Genomic DNA, 17,524 nt, shown 5'->3' with positions numbered 1-17,524 from the left:
TTGCACAGCCCTCACCTGCCAGTTGCATTTCCCCCTAATTTCTTCTCCAGGAAGAAGTCTGAATCACTTCTCCCACCCTTGTCATTCACAACAATGGAAAGACTCAAATAGACAATGTTTTCATTAGTTCCTCAGTTTTAGGCCAAGCCGGGATACTAGAAACAATTTCAGTTACCATAAAGCTCTTTTTGAGGTACTACACTGACGACAATTCACGACTATGGACCCTTCATCCTGAGTGCCTGGCACTCAAGTAGTTGACAGTTTTTTTTTTAAATTCTGTTTGAAGAGTGCCAATATTTAATCTTTTCCTAATCATACTTATGTGTAACTTTAAGTTTAAAAAAAATTAAAATTTAAAAAGCTGTTTTTACACCTTTTTTTTAAAAAAAAACCAAAAAAATATTAATTGTGCTAAAAAATGCATTACACAAAACAGTAGCATCAGCCCATTTTTTTCAATTTAAAAGACTTAAGGGTGTGAAATTTCAAACTGTGCATGTATTTCTGCTTATTGTATATATAAATATAAAAAAATTTTAAAAAAATTTATGATATTAGTTACTTCCTTTTTAGTCTTCAAATTTAGTGCCCTTGACAGTGTGAAATTTATGTATTTTCCCACAGAGTAGTGGCCATTTTGAGATATATTTATATTGTTTTTATGCTGTTAAAACAGCTTTAATAACTAGGGTAAGATGGTAGATATTTTGATTTAGTTGTGGCTGCACTTGTCCAGCTTATGTCATTCTTCAAGTAAAATCCAAATATTTGGAGTGGTTTCCTTGATTTTCCTAAACATAGACAGAAAATGGGTGGTTTTGTATAATGGATTGCCAGATTTGGGTGGTTTGACTAATTGTTTATAATAAATCCCACATTTCTGGAGAAAGCAAAATCTGCAATTGTGTACAGCTTGAAGCAGTAAAGTTTTTGGTGTCAGGTTGATTTATGGCTTAAGTACTGGCAAAAACATTAATTATCTTAACCCGTAGATAGTACTAGAGTGGGAGCATTCTTGTATAAATGCCTAATTATAAAAAAAAAAATTTAATTTGTAAGAAATAGTTAAGCTATTTAACTTTGCCTACTTTATTTTAACATAGTAGTGGATACACATCTGTGAATAATGTATTTTTATACAAAAAATGAGTTTCTAAATGTAGCCAACTGGTGTGCTTTATACATAGGCACTCCTGCATGTGTCGTCTTCTTCTTTATATCGCCTTCTTCCCACGTTTGTATGGGGTCAGCATGTGTAATGGGACTGATGTAGTTTGCTTATGAATTGGCAGAATCTCATACTACTTCAAATAAAGTGAGAGGACACAGTCAATCTTCTATCACTTCTGAAAATAGCAACACATTTTGAAAGTTAGTGTTGTGAGCGCATCTATGTAAAAATGAAAGTATACCTGAATTATGAAATAAATTTAAGAACATGACAATTTAATATTGTAATTCATCTTTCAGGGATCATAAAATATGCAAAAGATACCAATGCTCCTATGGACTGTTGTTTGTTTGATGAAATTTTGGACATTATTGTAGAAAATACAAATGACTATAAATGAAATGGCATGTCAGTCAGTTTTGAAGACAGTACAATTAGATCCATGGATAAAGTAGAAATTAAAGTGTTGTTGGGACTGTTCTATTTGGCAGGCTGTCTAAAAGCCAGCTTGAATACTGAGCTTTGAGTGAGAAATGGCACTGGCACATTTTCCTTTTTCACTCAGTCATCAGGTTTGATGATATGCAAATGAGAGATGAACAAAGAACACTTGATAGACTAGCAGCAATAAGATCTCTCCTGGATATTTTAGTTGAAAATATAAAAATGTGCTACACAATATCAGGATATGCAATAATAGATAAGAAATTGGAGGATTCTGGGAAAGTGTATTTCAGCAATATATCCCGAGCAAACCAAATAAGTATGGGTTCAAGATATTTACATTTGCAGATGCATTACACTGTAAATATAGAAGTATATGCTGGACAGCAACCTGAATGGCCTTTTTTTTTTTTTTTTCTGCTAAAAAGGAGCCTAGCAGTATTGTTGAAAGGCTGGTAAAACTTGTTTCTGGAGCAGGTCACGACATTACTGGTGATAACTGGTTTACTAGTTTTCTACTCATCAGGAAGCTTCTGATAGATCAGAACCTCATTCATGTGGGCACAGTAAGGAAAAACAAAAACAAATTCTGCCAGAGTTCATGACCACAAAGATAAGAACAGCCAGGTTCCACGAAGACATCACCATAATGTCATACATTGTTAGTTTAACTTCTGGTAAAATAATGGAATCACCGGTTAAAGATGCATTGCAGGATCATCTAGACAAGGCTGCAGCAGTAATTCAGACACAGAATGGGTTTGTTAAGGGAAAGTCTTGTCTGACAAATTTGATTGGTTATTATGATGTGGCTACAAAGGAACTGGATGCAAAAAATAATTTTGATATCATATATTCGGATTTCAGGAAAGCTTTTGACGCTGTTCTGCATGGAAGACTACTGTACAAATTGGAGCAGAATGGTATTAAGAGTAAGTTTCTACAATGGATAAAAGGGTGGTTGAGTGGGAGAAGACAGAGGGTGGTAATTAATGGGTGCTTCTCTTTGTGGACTAATGTTATTAGTGGAGTCCCACAGGGTTCGGTGTGGGATCCACTGTTTTGTATATTTATCATTGATATTGATGAAGGTATATCAGGCTTAGTGTCAAAGTTTGCAGATGATACATAGGTTGGTAGGATTGTTAATGACAGTAATGGTAGTGTGCTACTGCAAGAGGATCTAGAAAATTTGGACAGATGAGCTGAGAAGTGGCAACTGAAGTTTAACGAATGCAAAGTACTGCATATGGGTAGAAGTAACCCCAGAGAAACGTACCAACTGTGTGGTACTACACTTAAGGTGGTAGAAAATGAAAAAGACCTGGGAGTAATTTTGCAGTCAAATATGAAGTTTTCTGAGCAATGCAGACAGGCTGCCAGGGCAGGTCATGGGGTTTTGTCAATGATATATAGGAATTTTGCTAGCAGGGAAAAGGAGGTGATTATCCCTCTGTATAAGGCAATGGTCAGGCCATGCCTTGAGTACTGTGTGCAGGTCTGGAGGCCTCATTTTAGGAAGGATGTAGATTTGCTTGAGCATGTACAGAGAAGGGCAACAAGATTGGTGAGGGGAATGAAGGGATCCTCTTACCAAGAGAGGCTTAAGTTCTGTAAATTGCAGCAGTTGGAGACTAAGCACCTGCAAGGTGATCTGATTGAGGTGTATAATGCCTTGAATGGGTTGAGCACACTGAATTCTGATGGGATTCTTCCACTTGTTCAGATTACGAACCTAAGGGGGCATAAATTCAAATTGAGGGAAGACAGATGTAGAATAGATGTGTGGAAATTTGCCTTTAGCCAGCAGGTGGTTAATTGCTGGAACAAACTTCCATCTGTCGTTGTGGAAGTTGATAGGTTAAATAAATTTAAGGAGGAACTGGATAAACATTTAGAATGAATTGTTTTGTAAATTTTTTTTTTTTTTTTTTTTTTTTGGCTAATGCTTCATAAGCTCATACACTTGTTTTCTTGCATCACATGCTACTACTACTATTGCCAAAAAAAGGCCAGAATTTTATTCTGGCATCTAGTATGGACTGTGATGGTATGATTGAGTCAACAGGAATAAATAAATAATAAAAAAAAACACGCACATGTGTGCATGAGATCCTTATATTTTCCAAGACTGAGTTGATGTTGTAGACAAGAACTGTGTGGAACATGTTAGCTGGAATGTGGGATACTTGTCCTTGTGATATTTTATTCTTTTATGGATTTAGCAGGAATTGACTCCCAAGTGATATCATGTTAATAGCAAATATGCAACCATCTACAAATGTTTGGAGTGACTGGATGGGTGAAATTGTAAGGGTTTTTTTTTTTTTTTTTTTTTTTTTTTGTCTCATACTGTATAAACTAGCTTTTTTGCATCATATGTCTCTGCTAATGCATGATGAGAAGAAAATTCCTAAAATATTAATTTCTCTGGCAGATGAACATTTCTTAAGATGTGCTATTCAATTTTGAAAAATATCTCTTGTGACATCAAAGAAAAGTCAGGAAATTGCTGGAATAGAAAAAATGAAAAATATGGAGAAAATACCAGAATGCATGTGAAAAAAGTGTGCTGTTATTGTAGAATCAAACACTTCTCCAGTAGATTTCATTGCAAATATTGCCTAAAATATGTCTGAACTATGCAGAATTTTTATATATGCCATGCCATTCCTGGCTTGAAAGCAGTACATAAAAAATATTTTTATTCTACTTATTTCATTAATATAATTTCATATTTAGTAATTTGTCATTCAGATATATAAATATTAATTCAGATGTTGAATAGAATAACAAGAAAGTGAAAATAAGAAGGTAGAAAAATGGATGGGGAAATATTAATTCAAATATGTAAATACATTTACCACTGTTTCATGCAATAAATGCTTGTAGAGATTTGAATTTTGCAATGCATAATAGTTTCATGCTTCTGTTTTACAATAACATTCCTTTTTTTTTTTTTAATTTTAAACATAATTAATAAAAATTAATAGGCTTTTATATCATTAAAACTGAAGAGGCTGAAAAGTAGAGCCTTAACTTTTTAAAATTATTATTAAAAAATAATGAAACTTCAGTATTACAATCTACTGACTGAAAGATCCATTCATTTAATAAAAACAAATCAAATTAACCAATGCTTTTTCAAATGGATTTTTCATAAGGCTTAAATTTTAGGATCTCTCAGAGGCAATGCTGTAACGGCCTGGGTTAAGTAATAAATTTTAATTAAGAAATTTGTTTCACAGATGATTTGATAATTCACCCACGATTAAAAATTATATGCCTGGTTTTGATAAATCTGAAAGTTGGCAAGTCTTAATAGAAACCATTGACTTTCCTATTAAGAATATCACTGTATAGCTTCCCCCCTCCCATTTTCAAAGCCAAATCTCATTGGTTTTAGAGCTATTATTCTTCACATTTGTATAGCTCCATCAATAAATTAGATTTCTGCCATAACAGAATGCTACTGGCAATTAATTTTTTTCCATAATGATCTTATCAAGATATGATGCATATTTCAACAAAATGTTTAAGGTGTGAAGTATTATAAATTTTTATTTAGAATAATACTTGTAAGAAACACAGCTACTAGGCTCAATAACTTCTACATTGTAACTATATTTAAAAGAGTAAGAGATTACCTTAATCTTTTGTGTAGAATGCTTCCATCGATGCTCTCCAAATGTAAACAAATAAAATAAAATAAACTGATAAAAAGATATTAGTGAATTCTCTCACTCATGTCATGCCTCTTATGAGTGAGAGAATTCATTAATATCTTTTTATTTTAGTTGGAGAGCATTGACTGGAAGCATTCTATGCAAAAGATTGATGTAATCTCTTACTCTTAAATTTAGAATAATACTGCAAAGAACTAGGTACAATAATAGGAATTTTAGGTGACAAATCCCATGTCCCATTATAGATACGTGATATCTAGGATTTGTTTTGCATTGGTAATAAATAAAAAAAAAAAAAAAATCTGCGCCTCTGTAGCCAGGTGGGAAGGAGCAGCGGTGCATAGCACACGCTACTTGATTAGACCGGGATTCGAGCCCGTCACCACCAAATACGGAGGATGTGGAAAAGTCAGGGAATGACCATCGCATATTACCGGAGCAATATGGCCTTAGTTGCTAATGCTCCTAAAAACCAGAATAACTAACTAGCATTGGTAATACCAAACCTTAAATTTGTATTTATATGTAAATAATTACATAGAAATTGTGATAAAGTTTCTATAATGTTGGTACAAACATTTCTTTCTAGGTTCAGATTTATTGAACTGAAATGGCAGATCCAGAAAAGTAAGTTTAACATATTAAAACTTTCTCACTGTTGTTTTTGTTACAGTTTTGAGCATGTACACTTGTTTCCAAAAGTTACTGTTTTGTTTTTTAAATTAAACAGTGCTGAATTCAAATTTGAATATGGTTTTAAGCTATGAAACATATGCATTGTGCTGGGTCTTAAAATTGTATACTGTAATAGTACCACTTATTACTAATTTAGCACTTTACCTCATTTAATCTGCCATGCTGAAGATGTCAGTTGGTGCTTTGGCAGTATGAATTCTGTTTTGTTTGGGAGTGGGATTTTTTTTTTTGTCATTTACTAATTAGAGCTAATTGACAAGTTTCTTGTCAGTTTGCCTGAGTGAACCTCCCAGTTCATATGTACTGCTGATGCTGCCTTGGATGATGGCATTATTGTCAGTAAGGAAAGTGTTAATGTGCAGAAAAATCCAAATCAGAATACATCTGATTAGGGTTTTTCTTCTGTATAATGTGTTTATATTTGTAAGATTCAAAGTGGTTGGATGGTTATTGACAGGCAGATCCCATAACTTTTGAGGTTATGGCAACAACAGGAAGTGGGGAGTGTATGTATCTTGATGGCAATTTTTGGCAAATGTTGCAATATCACAATTAGTGGCTTACACATTATACAATCCTGCCAATTCCAGAGTGCTGGCAAATGTGACTAATCACATTCCCAAATGTTTGTAAATGAAGTCATTGGTTAATTATGTGAATGGATGGCAAAACTAATTGACAGGCTAGAACAGTGTAACCTGTTTCAGTAATTACAAGGGGTATATCAGGGAAACAAAACAGGCAAATAAAAAAAAAAAAATATATATATATATCCAATATTTTAAATTAAATAAAACATAAGCCAGTAGTATGGCAAAACTGTAGAGCGAAAATTAACATAAAAATAACCCAAATAAACAAACGAACGAAAAAAAGAATAGATATAAATAGTAGCCCAGAAACCCTTGTATAATTTCGAATATTAAATCCAATTAACAATAACTATACAAAATTTAGGATAATGCCAATTACATATTAATTTAGCCCCCCCCCCCCGAGAGGTACCAGTTCTGAAAGACGTGAAATATCACCAAAAGAGGGTTAAAGGAACTACCAAACGATAACAAAATCAAAATAAATTAAAATAAAATAGAATAGAATAGACTGACCATCATGCCCCATATCGACAGAGGACCACGAGGCCAATAATGGTCATGGAATCACTGCATTTCAATTGCTATACAAATCGTCGCCATGGTGAAAAGATCGAAGTACCAATTCACCCTCCCTCCTCCGATCAATCCACCAATGCAGAGGATTTGCACGGGGGTGGTCCTTATGCAGCGAAAAATAAAATATAGAACAGACAACACTCTAGAGCAGAGCCACACCACTGACATACTGTAAGCTGAATCAGCTTTTATAAAAGAAAAAAAGGAAAATAGATGGTGGCACAGGCATTACTAAATTAGCATATCGATCCATTACTATTGAATTATATTAAATGTTGACGAAAGTTAAATTATAATAAAATGAATAAATAATCAAGCTTTCATTGGAGGCAGCAACTTGCAATTCCTCCATATGAAGCCGAAATATATACTATCATTGAATTATATTAAATATAGTTAAATTATAATATAGTGAATAAATAAATAAATGATTAAGCATTCATTAGAGGCAGCGACATGCAATTCCTCCATATGAAGCTGAAATACATCCAATATTTTAAATTAAATAAAACATAAGCCAGTAGTATGGCAAAAACTGTAGAGCGAAAATTAACATAAAAATAACCCAAATAAACAAAAGAACGAAAAAAAGAATAGATATAAATAGTAGCCCAGAAACCCTTGTATAATTTCGAATATTAAATCCAATTAACAATAACTATACAAAATTTAGGAGCCGACCGGGCTAGCCGAGTGGGTAAAGTACCTGCCCGGCAACCCAAAGGTCGCGGGTTCGATTCCCGCCTCGGGCTTGGATCAAGGTACTGCAAAAACCTTGGGAGGTGCAATATGGCCACAGAAGCCGATGCGCCAACAACTACCAAATAAAAAAAAAAAAAAAAAAAAAAATTTAGGATAATGCCAATTACATTAATTTAGCGGTACCCCCCCCCCCCCCCCGAGAGGTACCAGTTCCGAAAGACGTGAAATATCACCAAAAGAGGGTTAAAGGAACTACCAAACGATAACAAAATCAAAATAAATTAAAATAGAATAGAATAGACTGACCATCATGCCCCATATCGACAGAGAACCACGAGGCCAATAATGGTCATGGAATCGATCGGAGGAGGGAGGATGAATTGGTACTTCGATCTTTTCACAATGGCGACGATTTGTATAGCGATTGAAATGCAGCGATTCCATGACCATTATTGGCCTCGTGGTCCTCTGTCGATATGGGGCATGATGGTCAGTCTATTCTATTTTATTTTAATCTATTTTGATTTTGTTATCGTTTGGCAGTTCCTTTAACCCTCTTTTGGTGATATTTCACGTCTTTCGGAACTGGTACCTCTCGGGGGGGTACCAGTTACCCAACTAAACAGTCAGTGATTACATTTTTAAATTAAATTGGTTAAATATTTCATTGTTAATTAATTGTTATTGTTATTTTCAATTTATTGTTTAAGGTTTGTTACATTACATGTACTAACACTTTTGTCCATAATGAAAACACGTGGCTCTACAGTTTACAAGTTTTTTTTTTTTCTTTTTGCAAAGTGTAAAAAAAACAAAAAAAAAAAAGTTTTGAACCAAGGAGATAAAAGGCACAATGATACCAACACTTGGCTATTGAAACTGTTCACATTTCCATTTTCAGTGTTTTACAAGGTCTTTATTATACAGCAATAATTTTTGTAGGAATTTTATATTTAAATTTGGGCATTGACATATTGTACATCACAACTTTGTGCATGCAGAAAACTCTGAAGCACTTCCCAATGTCTTTGACTGTTTCCATGTCCTTACAATGGTGGCTCTTCTCTCGTGTTGAGAGTGGTCACTGCATGTGTTCAAAAGTTGCTATAGTAAAATCATGTCCCGATTTGGAACTTTCTCAGGAAAGCATTATCTGATTTAAGATGGAAAAAAAGGAAAGGGATATTACAGATCACGTGAAAGGGATGAATACGGTAATAGTACATGCAAGTAAGTCAGTGTCTTACTTGCATGTACTATTATTATGGGAATTAATTTGGAATTACATGTATTATGGGAATTAATTTGCTACTCAATGATTGTAAAGTGTGGAGTGATAACTATGGGATAAGTTTTTTAAATCAACTTGACTCATTTCTGTTAACATGTCAGGAATAGTACTCATTTCTATAATGTCAGGGATAGTACTAGAGGCATGATTTTTTTTTTGATATCCAGCAAGCTGGATAATATCCAGCAAGCTGGATAATATCACGAATATGATGTTACAGGAACCATTACAGCAGATCAGTCTTCCCAAAGACTTCCCATTCGCCATTGTCCTAAACTGGATGATGAAAAATGTGTTGTTAGTCAAGAGCGAGGGTTAGTCAAGTAATAGTACACTTGCATGTGCTGTTACTGTATTCATCCCTTTCAAGTGGTCTGTAGTATTCCTTACCAGCTTTCTTTTTCTCTCTTATCAGATAATGCTGTCCTGAGAATGTTCCAAATTTGAAGAAAGGGGATTATTGTGGACTAAGGTTAACAAAATATACAAGAGGGAAAGCACAGTTGAGTCATGGGCAAGTTTCAAGGCATTGAGTTGTTAGTGCTTTTGTTGTTTCTGATTGCCTGTTGTCTTTCTTCCTCCTAAATCTCCTGTTCTGTCATTTTTTATGTCCTTGGTTTCCTTTATTCTAGTTCTATCCAGGGGACTTGGCTGTTATATCTTACTTCAGTTGCATTAAAGAAATACTACACAAAGAGAATGACAGAATGGATGAAAAGTGATTTCATGAGATTGAGAGAACATAAGAAGGCAGTAGGAATGGTTATGGACTGGTTGAGAGACTCAGATTCATAAGTTATCTGTAACAAAAACTTGATGGTCTAGAAAGGCGAAATAATTTGATTGAGAAATCACTGATCAAGAATGAGAATAAGGAGTTAAGTTCTTCATTCCAAGAGAGGAAGAGTAAACCAGATAACAGTATAAACATAGATAACAATATAAATAAATAGCAATCATCTAGATTCTATTACACCTTTGTGAATGGAAACAATACAGTCAGAGGATCTAGCTGGTGAGCCCTGAATAGATACTTTACATTGATTTTCACAATAGAAAGTCCCTTTTGGACTTTACTTGGTGCATTATAGCCTTAGACGCTAATGCACCATAAAATCAAACAACCAACCAACCCCTTTGGACTTGAGTACCCAAGCACTGTATGATATGTGATATTGTTGTTATAGTCTAATAGAAAACCAGGCTTGAAAGTGGGTTAGCCCCTTGATAGTGTTGATCTTGTCATATTTGAAGTGCATAAAATTACTGGGGTTAATCATGAGGTCATTGTTGGACTTGGCTCTTCTCCAGTCCAAGAAGATTGTACAAGTCTCATCTGTCCACAAAGGGAGAGCTAAGGATGAGATAAGTAGCTATAGACCAGCACGGTCTATAATTACTTATCTCATTGCCTTATTCTGATTAGTAATCAGAATAAGGCAATGAGATAACCATCTTTTTATCATTGGTAAACTTTAAAAACTTCCCCTGCACTTCCTCAACAATCTTATTAATAAAAATAAGAAACAGGAGTCGTCTCAACACTGATCCCTGAGGGACTCTTGCTATAGTGGTTCACCTTGAGGTTTGTCCACTCAACTACTGTCTCCTATCTTTTAGCCAGCTGTTGATCCAGTAAAGGATCTTTCCATTGATCCCAGTTTGTTTCAGTTTATATAACAGCCTTTTTTGGGGAACTATTAGCGTTACTGAAATCAAAGTAAATAATGTCAAAAGTTTATTTTTGCATACAACTGTTTCGTGACTGAACAATTAACTATATTGGTGCTTAGAAAAGACTTTCCATTGAAATACATATGCTGTAATCCATTAAGGATACCTATCAAGATAGTCTGGTATTGTATCCTTAACCATGGACTCCATCTTTCCCACAACTGACTGACAAAACAGTGAGTCAAACTCATTGTCTCTTAGGCATCACATCTTTTGCACTCCCCTTTGTGGATTGAGGAGGTGTTAGTGCTTCTAGTCCACAAGGATTTTTTAAAATTTATTTATTGGTGTGTGCATCCCCAACCAAACTATGGCATTTCTGCATGTTACATGTGTAGATACAGGTAAAGGGCAGTGTGGTGTAGTGTCAAGTTGTGCAGTATGTGTTGTGTGACTGGCCACTTAGCATAGCTCACTGCATCAAGCTGCCACAAGCTAGTTTCCATTCCTGGCTTGTGGAACAAGACCAGCAATCTGCCATCTAGCACATGTAGTCAAACACCAATCTTGTAAATGTTATGATTCTAAAAAAACTAGTAGTGTGAAGAGAATATATGACAAGGACAGGAAAGATAAAAGAAAAGAACAAGAAGATCAAACAAATGTAAAAGAAAAGATGATTGTTTAACACATTGATGTAATACATCCAAGCATCCTAAGTAGAACTTAAATTTTCTGTACATTCTCTGGGCAACTGCAATGCTTTCCAGAACAGTAGTGGATACTGCTTTGCACAGAATGTGAAAAAGGACAATCTATAGCCTGTTTGCACAAGTTGGTGTCATTTTTATTTAGTCACTCCTGATATGAATGACTGTTCCTATCACAGTGAGACAGACTATTGCTTTCAAGCAGCAACATCCAGCAGTATGTCCATAGTGAAGGCGTTTGTAGCACATTGTTAAATGTATTCTGAACTTATGGCTCATATAACCTAACAACACATGGTGGAAGCTCTCAAGAAGATACAGAATTCTGAAGCTTGGTGCCAGTATCCAGTTTCTGCTGTCATCTGTCCTACCAATTTTAGTAAAGTCAAATACTGCAAAGGTCTGCTCACCTTTAGTTCAGGCGCCTCCGTGGGCAGGAGCAGCAGTGCATAGCACACGCTTTTTGATTAGACCGGGGTTCGAGCCTGTGACCACCAAATACGGAAGATGCGGAAAGGTCAGGGAATGACCACTGCATATCCCCTGAGCAATATGGCCTTTGTTGCTATTGTTTCTAAAAACCAAAATAACAACAACAACCTTTAGTTCAATAGCCTCCAGCAAATCAATATCCTTAGAAGTACCAGCCTCCATAATAACATGTCTACCACAATAGTCTGTCATCCATCTAACTTTCAGAATACAGAGAGATGGCCAGATCTACTCCATAAGGATTTGCTTGATATCTGATGCATCACTGTCACAATTTGCAACATTTTCAACTCTTACAATCCTAGCAGATGGTACAGCAGGGTTAAAGCTCTTGTACGTAGCATACACTGTCTTGCTTAACAACTGCCTGAGTTTTTTAAGCTGATTTCCTTGACATGGTGTGCATGGAACACTCTGAAGAGATGATTATGCAGCAGTTTTGCACATTTATCTCTTCAGGGTGTGAATTTGAATTGGTTTTGAATGGCCTTTCAACTGTAAAGATTGCTGAAAAGTACTTATTCAGCTCTTGTCACTTTTGCCAAGCTTTCCGTGAGTCTTCTACTTTGATAAAGTGAAAGGCCTATCTGATTTGTTCTTCTGTTTTTTTGTATTCACATATGAAGAGAATTAACCTTCTTTGCTAGCGATTTCCCATTCAGCTTTTGCCTGTCTGTCTTGCCCCATCAGTGGTATATTTTATATATACACTTATCATATAGTCTTGCAACAGTTTGTAACTGTTCCATGCTTTTTTAATTGCAGCATAATGAACTTCTGTTCAACAGCATATAGTAGTCCTCAATTAATAAAGCCCAGGAAATTGCTTCATTCTGCTATAGTCCCTGCTCTTGAAATTGAAGTTCTCGCCTTTTTTCTGACCACAGAAATCTCTTTGGATACTACCCAGTTTATCACCTTGTGGTCACTTTATGCACTTTTGGTTGCTGTTTCAAATTTGAGTCCTTCGTGAGAATGAAGTTCAGAATATTATAATCTCTGTACTTTCTATGGCATGTTGGAATAATAATAAACATCTAGATGCAAATGTGTATCCCCATGTCATTGCCAGGCCATGAGGCAGTCACACTTGATTGCCTGTTCAAGTTGTGTAAAGGGATTTTGCAATACTCCTTAGAATCATTTGGTGTATAACAGGGGTGGCCAAGAGTCGATCGCGGATTTAATTTCGGTCGATCACGACAAATTTTAAATATACAGTTATCCCTCGATTTGTGAACCTTGTGCAATGTAATTTTCGAGATGGTAGATCGTGGCACATTTTGAAGGAAAAAAAAGTAGATCGCATCACAAATTAAGTAGGCCACTCCTGGTGTAGAACATATTCCAACTACCATCTTCCCTTTACTGCAAATCATCTTGCACCACACACAGTGTACATTTGAACTTGATCTTTTAAAGTGCCGTGAACATTTTCTGCCATAAAAAATATGCCACCCAACCCTACATCACTTTTACAACTGCTAGACCAAGGTGTGATTGCTGCTTTTAAGTCCTATGTTAGGAGAACTTTTACTGGCTTAGGAAAGGGAGTCAGGCTTAATGGTAAGGCAAAGTTGGAAATATAACATCACAGATTGCCTGATCAACATCAAGGCATCAGTTGATGAGATAAGAGCATCTACAATTAACACGTGTTGGCAAAAATTGTGGCCAGAAGTGGTTGTTGCTAAAACAACCCGCAATGTAAATGAACTGGTTGCCGATATTGTAGCAATCACATAGGGAATAGTAGGCAGGGGCTTTGAAAACATTGATGCAACAGACATTCAGGAACTTATTGTGGCTCATGCAGATGAACTTACAGTAGAAGAGTTGGATGAATTAATGACAAGGTCAAATGAGAACCAAAATGATTCTGAGGAGGAAGATCTCAACGTTGTTGGACTAGAATTAAATAACAAATCATTAAAGGAAATCTTTAGCTTCTCCATACAACTTCCAGAAAAGGTGGTGTAAATGGATCCTAATTTGGAAAGAAGCATGAAGTTTAAACGAGACCCAGAACAGTTACCCTTGGCCTTTACACGGAAATCCAAAAGGAGCTAGATTTAAAAAAAAAATAAATAAAAAAAAAAAAAATGAAGAAACAAACTTCGATTAAGAGTTATTTTTTGCCCAGCAACCCATATTCTTGATATGTTTTTGAAAGATTTGTTTTAAATTTCTAATAAATGTTACATTTAATATTAAATTGTTTCTTATTTTCATTTCGATACTTTATGCTTGTATTTCACCATGTACTGTATGTACATAGTCATATTATGTAGGTATATATAATACATACAAAGACAAAATTTTAGACTAGTTTTTCTTATGTATTTCATACTTTGGAATGGAACCCTTTTATTACTATAGGCACCATAACTCAGTATTCGCATTTTCAGTATTCATGCCATTTCTCAGGAACGTAACCCCTGCTATTTGTGAGGGTTTACTGTAGTTGCTTAAAATACAGTTTTCTTAGTGGTATGTGACTGTTGGTGGTTTTTGCATCTATTTCAATGATTTGTTCTGTGTGTAAGGTAATTACATGCTGTATGCAAGTACCCACAAAGAGTGTAAGTGTGATTTTTATCAATGTCATAAACCTGTCACTCCCCTTACTATCTCCAACTATGAATTAGCAGTTTTCCTGAACCCTGAAAGCCTCTAAACTGGCAAACTGTTGCATCTCCTCTCTTTAAATGAATTTGATCTTTACAAAACAGACTTCTGTTAACTGGTCAGGCAATGCTGAGGAATAATTCTCTCCCTAAGCCTTACAAGTCTGTAAAGTCTAGTTTATATACAAGGCTTTCATTGTATATTTCTTCCTGCCATGTCTTGAGCAGAATTGCTGATAAGAACATTTTGTTACGCCTTACTATTTTTCCAGCATGACCCTACATTTATAGACGAGGTCATCAGTTTTTTTTAAGTCATTAGTCCTTAACTTGTTGATGATACTTAGTTAAGGTTGTTAACAACGAAATTATACAACTGGTCTATAAAATGGCACTTAAGCTTTAATGCTAGTAAATGCGAGGTTCAGTAATCCTGAGTTAAATTATCAACAAAATAATGCACTCAATGCTTTTCAAGATGAAAAGGACCTTGAGATTGTAATACCGTCCATAATTCCCTCAACATACAGTAAGGCTACAAGGACTGCACATGGAGTATTGTCAATCATATACATTTTGCCAGTGGAGATGAAGTAATTATCCTACTATACAAATTAATGAACAGACTACATCCTGAATATTTCAAACAGGTGTGAAAGACTTCTGTGAAGGTTGTAAAGAGCACTCAGGCTCTAGTTCTTTGAGACAGTTTTGCCAGCTGGAGAGCCTTTTGAATTTCTCTTGAATTCTTTATCCTCTTTATTCCTTTATCAGATGAACATTGCTTATTGTCCATCCTTTAGTACCCTTATTAATCAGTAACAGGTTAGACATGTCATCAGTTTTCAGAGCTCACACATCTGGCAGAATGGTTCTGTTCCTTCCTTTATTACTGAATATTTTTTGACTTTTTTACAATTCAGTCACCAATAAGACTTCCTCCTGAGAAACTGGAGTATTCTGAATTGAAAGGTCGTCTTAGTGCCAGACCTGGGAAAGCATCACCCAGCATAGGATTAGACACTTGAGTCTGAGCCCCAGTTTGATTTTTTTTTTTTCTCTAGAGAATCAACTTGTTCTCAGAGACTGTCTTGCCTAATGAGATTGCATCTTTATGAAAATAAGTTAATGCCTTAGACCAGGGGTGGCGAACCTTTTTAATGGTGTGTGCCAAAATTCGTTAAATCTTTTAGAAAACTATCCTAACATGCCCCTCAGAATTTTTTGCATGCCCCTCGTAAGTTGATATTCAAGACATTAATTGCACAATTTTATTACAATTTCGTCAGTACGTCTACTCGAGACTTAAAACAAATCACTACATGAATACAGCTATTTACTGAATGGTGTGTTGTCACTACATGCCTGGCAGAGAGAATGGATGTGTGCAGGTCACAACTCAAGGTGGATTCCTGGAGTGATGTCATTTCGAAGTTTAAATTTTTTTTGGGACGCTCTGAATTTCAGGTGCCGAAATTTTATATGTGTGCCCTGGACTGTTAATACAAAAAAGAAAGTAAATAAAATAGGTAATTGATTGCAGTGGAAGGGCCATAGAATGCCCAGCAGAATTGGAAGAAATGAGGCACAGATTTTCTCAATGATATTTACAGTCAGAAGCAAGCTCAAATCTCTAGGAAATGTTAAGTCTGGCTGCTGTGAAATAAATGAATTAATGATCGTAGTGAAGTTTTTAGAAAAGCTAAGATCCAAGGAAGGAAAGTCTCCAGAAAGGCTGGTATAGTAATTGATTGTTGAAACAAACTTCCATCTGGTATTATGGAACTAGGGGGTAGTTTTAATATATTTAAAGATTAGACAAATTGGTAAAGAGTATATATAAAAGAGGTGGGTAGGGTGTTGTTTTTTTCCAATGCTGTATAAGCTTCTTCCTTGCATCATTTTTTACTGATAATAGTGACATAGGAGATCAAGATGAACCTTGGGATCCACATCCACATTTTGCTATTACACTGAGGATTGGTTGAATGGAAAAATTAAATTTATACCATTTACATTGCCAGTGATAATGTTAAGAACAAAAGAACCATTCCGAGGGTTGCTGCTTTTGTTTAATCCAGAACATTGGTTTTTAATCTAAAAGTAAGAAGACTCGATAATTCAATGTGCCTTCTACAGACTGGGTTAGCTCATTTTGATGACAGCAATTATTAAGCTTCCGTAAACATTACTTGAAATGAAAATATGTAAATGTCTGACAAGGATGAAGAATATATACCAAACCTCAGTTAATATCATTTGATTACACGTGGTGGGCAGGAGCAGCAGTGCATAGCACACGCTTCTTGATTAGCCCGGGGTTCGAGCCCGTGAGTCACCAAATATGGAGGATGCGGAAAGGTCAGGGAATGACCACCGCATATCCCCGTAGCAATATGGCCTTAGTTGCTAATGCTCCTAAAAACCAAATAACAACAATAACATTACTCGTGGAACTATAAATGCCTTGATTAAAGACTTTAAATATGTAAGAGTTGGGTGAATTTGGGTTCCAGATTGCAGGGATGGAACTTGTTTGCCTGGTTGCTATTGGGTGTTTTGTCCAAAAGTTTGATCTGGTTGTGTAAATTACCTGGCAACGAGTCATTCAACCAATCTAATTTCCCTCCCAACATAGGCAATGCTTGTTTTTGGAGGATCTATCATTTTCTCCCTCCTTTTTACTTTTTTTTCCCCAGTTTTGTTTTAATCTTTCCTCCATAACCATACGGTTGTATAGAAATGCAGTAATTTGGGAGTAGTAGTAGTAATGGAGGCATGTGATTCAAGAAAGCAAGCGTATGAGCTTATGTAGCATCAGCCAAAAAAAAAAAAAAAAAAAAATCACAAAACCAT

At 35.4% G+C, this 17,524-nt stretch overlaps 1 protein-coding gene across 2 annotated transcripts in view; it reads left to right on the top strand.

The window, feature by feature from the left end:
* LOC150079843 (nucleosome assembly protein 1-like 1) overlaps positions 1-17,524 on the top strand; it is a 103,996-nt gene that overhangs the window by 11,382 nt on the left and 75,090 nt on the right. For both annotated transcript variants that reach the window (XM_090382425.1, XM_090382426.1), the window contains exon 2: positions 5,894-5,931. In XM_090382425.1, the coding sequence (XP_090238551.1) occupies positions 5,915-5,931 (17 nt within the window). In that variant the 5' untranslated portion in view covers positions 5,894-5,914. The remainder of the gene's footprint in view (positions 1-5,893; positions 5,932-17,524) is intronic.

Source organism: Mastigoproctus giganteus, chromosome 10 (genome assembly GCF_048544385.1).
Source record: "Mastigoproctus giganteus isolate SK-2022 chromosome 10, ASM4854438v1, whole genome shotgun sequence".
Lineage (NCBI taxonomy): Eukaryota > Metazoa > Arthropoda > Arachnida > Uropygi > Thelyphonidae > Mastigoproctus > Mastigoproctus giganteus.
This window is presented reverse-complemented; position numbering and strand designations above follow the sequence as displayed.